Raw genomic sequence first — 5,592 nt, forward strand, 5'->3', positions numbered from 1 at the left:
CTGTACGGGCGAAAAGGGGGGGGGGGGAGACGGGGAATATCCGCGTAACCTCCTTGTTGTCATGCCATGACCCCCCGGTGGCCTCTGGTCTTCCCTCCGCAGTGAGCCCCGGTGCGACAGCCCCGGCTACCCCCGCGTGGCCCCGTGGGCCGGCCGCCCGGGCCCGCCCGACGCGCACGGCTACCCCGCGGACGACCCCGCGCGTTACCAGGGCGAGCTCGGCGAGCTGGACGCCCAGGGCGACCAGTATATCTACGTCACGTACCCGCCAGACCTCAAGCGCCGTCTGCTGGAGAGGTCAGTGCCCCCGGCGACGACGCCCCCGGCGACGACGCCCCCGGCGGCGGCTGCGGCTCCCGGCGACGACGGCTGACGCCGGCCTCGTCGGGGCGCCACCCTGCTCCTGACGCCACCCCAGCCGGGTGCCTTGTCCCCAACGAGTTTTGCTCTCATTCACTCTTATCAATAGCTGCAAAAGGCGCCACTCCATTGCCTCCGGATCGATGTGGGAAACCTCTCGACGTACCCCCTTTTAAAAGGGCGTCGAGATTGCTCCCTCTAGAGCCGAGAGGGATTGAGTCTATGCCGAAAGCGGTAATAACGTCATCTCAAGCAAAAACGCGTAGATCGAACGGGTTGTGAGTAGACATATTTCGGCCTTAGTTTTGGATGCAGTTCAGTTGTTTATTCACTTGCTGGAATTTCACTCTGTTGTGTTTTTATTAGTGTGAGTAACGAGTAGTCTTTTACGGCCGTCCCTTGCCAATGTGGGACAATAACGCCGTCATCGTAACTATTTAGAGATTGGCCAGTTCATTATTTTTCTTCTAGGAACGGTCGCTTGTTGGTCTTAGCTCTAGCATACTTAGAGTCGACGTACCTGTATTTGTTGTGAGCCTCTTGCTAGCGTATCGTTGGGCCAGGCGTGGCCACTTTTAGTTAGAACCCCGACGGGAGGTTGTACTTCCCCGGCCAAGTGCTGCGCGCACGATGTCCTGAGGTGACGCCCGTACCGTCCACGCAGATGCCAGAATTATATCGTTTCGGTCCTTTTGACGAGCTGCTGTCGTGACGGATTGTACTTGTTCTCTATCATTCTAGCTGCTACAACAGAACCACGCGTCTGTGATGCAGCGCTGCGCTAGCCAACTAGCTAGTGCCCTGCGCCCCTGCTGGCTAATGGTCGCGCTAGCCAGCGTTCTCCCCCCAGGGGTGTCCAGGGGCTGTCGGCCGCACCTCGGAGACACCCCAGGGGTGACAACCCCCTGGCAGGCCGGCAGAACCTCCTCGACGTAACGACACCCGACCAACATTCCAAAGGTGACGCGACCTGGCGACCTATGGCGACCTGGCGACCCGGCGAGACCTCTCCCTCCCCGAGGAGCGAGCCTCGCTCACGGTCGGGTCGAGGGTCTACCTCTCACCGCTGGTCGTCTTGCTCTCCCCCCTCACCGTCTATCGCCTCCACAACTGCTTGCCTGAGCCTGGCCTCTTCCTTCTCGTCCTGCTGCTAATCTGTGGCCTGCGCTTGAATGCATGAACACTCGCTATTTGCTGACTGACAGGTACACGTTCGTTGCTTCCGTAAGATTTTATCACGTTATAAACTCTCTTTTTTCATTTTTTGGTAAAATCGGGTAAAATGAAATATATAAATTCATATATTTTAAATTTCCGATTGGAGTAACGACATACTGTCCTATGTTACATGCTCGGTTTACACGATCCCTGAGAAAACATTTTTCATCACGAAAGCGTGAAGGAGGGTCACAATGAGTCATTGACAATGACGTTACCGAGGTGGTTTTTGACATCATCAGTGACCTCACTTTAGGGAAAACTGTGACCCCGTCGGTCATAACGAGACCGCGAAATAAAGGTTGCCCCACGGAAACGTTACCTTAGGCGATGCTAGGTAAAGTTGGGCGGCAAACAACGTTCTCTTCTCTTGCCCAACGCTGTGGCAATTGGACACTCTGGGCGGGCCGCCGTCTTCGCACGGCTGCTTGGCGGGTTGGCGTACCCAGCGCGTCGCAGGCGCTGTCATTGGCGTTTGTTCTCATGGGACTGATGAGACGCGATGAGACGTTCATTGTGGGGACACCTTTACGATGCCATTTTCAGAAAAAACGTTGCGGTCCTTGCGGTGACTAAAGAATAACATACACCAAATGCCATCCATGTGCATTGTGCAGCTCTGCTTCTGTGCCTCTGGCTCATAAATCTCACACACACACACGTAAAAAGGAAACGATGAGCCAAATGAAATAAAATGTCGGTTGGCTGATTAACCCCGCGCACTTCTGTTGTTACCGGTACCACACGCAGAAGTGTGGGCCGGTTTGCCGACCGCCCCTGATGGTGGGGCCGAAGAAATGCACTGAGTTGATCAGCCACCTGGTTTGTGCGAGGTCTGGGTATCAAACCAAACAACATCGTGCTCTGTCGAGGAGAATTCCTGTTCTTGTTCGAGCCGTTCGCTTGTCTCCTGTCTGACTCTGTCTCTCTTCCTCTCCGCTGTATTTATCGATGCTGCCGCCCGCCCCGCCTTCCGTGCTCGTCCCAGAGCACACGTAAGTACCGAGTGATGCAGTGACAGTGACGCTCCTTTGGTTTGCAGGCCCGCCCAGCAGCCGCCGACGCCATCCCTATCGCCAGCGCTCCACCACCACCACGCCCACCACTACCAGCACCAACACCTGCAGCAGCAGCACCACCAGCCCAGCCAGCCCGTGATGGCGCCCCACCTCGGCGGCCACCACCTCCACCACCACCACCAGCAGCACTACCCCATGCACGGCTCCCCCTCGCCCTCGCCGCATCTGTCCCACCTGTCCCAGATGTCCCACATGCAGCACCTCGCCCAGATGCCCCGCGGCAGCCCCATGGGCGCCCACATGCAGCCCAGCCCGATGAGCAGCACCCCCAAGCAGCAGGAGCCCAACCCCTACGAACGGGAGTGGAGGATCTAACGCCGGGCCTCGACGCTAACACCTTAGCTAAAGGCCACTTACTGGCGCTTACATACCGGCTGCCTCCCCACTTTCGCCAACCCCTGCTGCCCCGCCTCGTGCTGAGCAACACCGTGCGAAAGGTTTTCGTGGGTTATCGAAACGTTATCGGCGTTATCGTCCACTTGTCGTCAACGAGTCAGACGCGACACATTCAACGATATTAAAATGACATCGTTTCGATTCTTTCCGCACGGTGATGCGTCCAGCGCGTTACCTTGCTCGGAGGCATGAAAACATATGAATTTGAACCCATCTGAAGACTTTGAGTTTGATTGCTCTACAACATCTGCAATTTCAGCCTGCCAAAGCACAATGACCTACTGTGAAAGATGATATTTTAACTAGACTTACTGAGGTCCTGGCGTACTAGGTATATGGTTTTCTTCAATTTTGCATTAGGAGCAAGATATCATCATTTGATCTGGTTTGGTTCATTTTCCATTTTTGTGATCTTACAATGTAGTTGAGTTTCCACACCCCCTCCAAACGGCTGTCTATGTATTTCTGTAATTTATGGTTTCTATTGAGGAGACGTGTTCAGTACAACTACTTCATAATGAGTTTGTAAATTAATTAATTCCTTGACCAGCAGGGTTCAGTCAATCTCTTATAGCATGGTTTACAAAAGTGACTACTTTGTCAACACTTGAACTTTTTCTTTTTATAATCTAGAACCCTGGTGAAACATACAAATTTGCAAATTTTTAGGTTCACATAGTGAATTGGGCTCTGATAAGCCTGAGCAGAATTTCTGAGCGCCATAAAATAAACCAAGAACCTTTAATGCCATTTTTTTCTTGCTTCTTTCCTGATTCCAAGTGTACTGAAGAATAATTAATATTCTAGTAAATTCTAGATAGATTTTTACACTTTCAAGAAAACATTGTAAGTAGAATTACCTCAGGAGCAGTTGTTATACTGTAGTTAAGTTATAATACCTTTAAATCGGAAAATGGCTGCAAATCGCTCAAATACCAACATCATAGGAGAAACATGGCAAGCATTCCAAAATGAGAAGACAGACATTTCCGATTGTGGTATTTTCTTGAGCACAAACTTCTGATTTTAAGTGATAAACTAAAAGTTAATGTAGACCTTTTTTTCTTTTTTATCAAGAGACTGCTATATAATTAATTGACATCCTCTTACCTTCTAACCGCATAACGCATGCAAGCTCAAGGAAGTGGCTCTAGACAAAAATAAATTTTTTGTTTTGCTTTCAAGCAGTTTAACAATTAAGTTTATATCAAGATAGTACTGTTGTAAGTCCTTAGCTAAGACTCAGCTAAATTTGAGATCAAACCAGGTAGTCTGGTAGCCACTTCCCATTTTCTTACGGCTTTTTTGACCATGTATGTATTGTATTTTTTCTATTCAATTAAACATCTCATTCAAAGTAAATATACATAGTTTCCTGTTGATTTCTTTGAACTTGAAAAAGTAAACTAAAGAGCAAATTTTTAAGATAGATAATAAAATTAGGTACCAGGGATTTTATTTACATTTTCTGCTGATTATTACACAGACAATCAAAATAACAAGCAAATGGACAAGGATAGAAACTAATATATTTACAATATTTACTTTGGTGGTGGCCACTTCCACTGATCAGCTTCTGGTTTGGTAACTAGAGGTTCCCAAGGCTTCCATGCTAACATTTTACGAGCAAGAGAAAGTTCCTTATCAGCTTGAATGATCAACTCTTCAATCTGACCACTGTTCAATTCTTGTTCAACTCTCTTCCAGTCATCACCAGCCTGCAAATTAATACACAATTACAATTAAACCACTTAGTAATCAAGTAAACAAATAATCAGAGGTTTAGGAAACCACATGAACTGCTTAAGAGAACACAACTCTCAGAAATCGTCTTACCCTTTCAACAACTGCTGCTCGATCCCGAACCACCGCTTCAGTATACTTCCTATACGCTGCATCGTCAGGCATCTTGGCAGTAGTACGGAGTATTTTCCCATAAATACCAGAAAGAGTTTTCGTGGGATGACGGGCAACCTTCATGCCTGTTAGGCCAGTGGCCAGCTAAATAAAACCAAAACATGAGTTGTGAGCCTTTTTGAAAGTTTCAAGATCAACACGGCCAATTATAGTTCAGGTACAGAGATACATTGGAAAAGAATCACGCAAAATAAAAGAAGGAAATTCACTACAGAAACGTACAAGATTAAAAGACATTTCAAAGAAAGTATAAGGGGATAATATTTATCAAAAGTTAAATCGACGGAAAATGAGTTGAAGGTTATAATATGAAAAGATCTTTCACAAAATTTGACAACTAACAACTGAGTGATACAACACTAATATCATGCATTGTTGAGGTTTTGAGGATAAAAACTACGGCACAAACCTTTAGGGTAACCCCAGCCATGGTCAAATTTGTACAATTTATCGGATTCTCATCAAACAGTCGTCTGCAAGTGTCCAAGTTTCTTTCTACTGACAAGAAGAAGAGGTTAGGCTTGTGGGAGGATTTGAGCTAAACAGGCTGGGAGTTTATAGCAGCAGTAAAACATGAAACGTAGGTTTAAAAAAATAATGAAGGGCAAAACATCAAGATATT

The 5,592-nt window shown here is 47.9% G+C and overlaps 2 protein-coding genes and 1 long non-coding RNA gene across 4 annotated transcripts in view; 1 reads left to right on the top strand and 2 right to left on the bottom strand.

The window, feature by feature from the left end:
- LOC113209535 (GATOR complex protein Wdr59) overlaps positions 1-5,592 on the bottom strand; it is a 21,071-nt gene that overhangs the window by 11,518 nt on the left and 3,961 nt on the right. The window lies entirely within an intron of this gene.
- On the top strand, positions 13-4,415 carry LOC127749523 (uncharacterized). The gene is made up of 3 exons (XR_008011208.1): positions 13-297; positions 1,102-1,320; positions 2,621-4,415. It is a non-coding gene; the product is annotated as an uncharacterized LOC127749523 (long non-coding RNA).
- Positions 4,493-5,546, bottom strand: LOC113209525 (NADH dehydrogenase [ubiquinone] 1 alpha subcomplex subunit 5). Its single transcript, XM_026427083.2, has 3 exons — positions 5,380-5,546; positions 4,890-5,054; positions 4,493-4,771 (listed from the first exon to the last, which is right to left on the bottom strand). The coding sequence occupies exons 1-3, from the start codon at positions 5,398-5,400 to the stop codon at positions 4,595-4,597; spliced, it is 363 nt and encodes a 120-aa protein (XP_026282868.1). The 5' UTR covers positions 5,401-5,546; the 3' UTR covers positions 4,493-4,594.

Source organism: Frankliniella occidentalis, unplaced genomic scaffold, assembly GCF_000697945.3.
Source record: "Frankliniella occidentalis isolate FOCC.00 unplaced genomic scaffold, Focc_3.1 Scaffold63, whole genome shotgun sequence".
In the NCBI taxonomy this organism is placed as follows: domain Eukaryota; kingdom Metazoa; phylum Arthropoda; class Insecta; order Thysanoptera; family Thripidae; genus Frankliniella; species Frankliniella occidentalis.

Coding starts and splice junctions, on each gene's coding strand:
- LOC113209525 (XM_026427083.2), bottom strand. CDS start 5,400: ATGGCTGGGGTTACCCTAAAG. Junction 5,055..5,379: donor TGGCTGGGGTTACCCTAAAG/GTTTGTGCCGTA, acceptor GGTTTTATTTAG/CTGGCCACTGGCCTAACAGG. Junction 4,772..4,889: donor GAGCAGCAGTTGTTGAAAGG/GTAAGACGATTT, acceptor ATTAATTTGCAG/GCTGGTGATGACTGGAAGAG.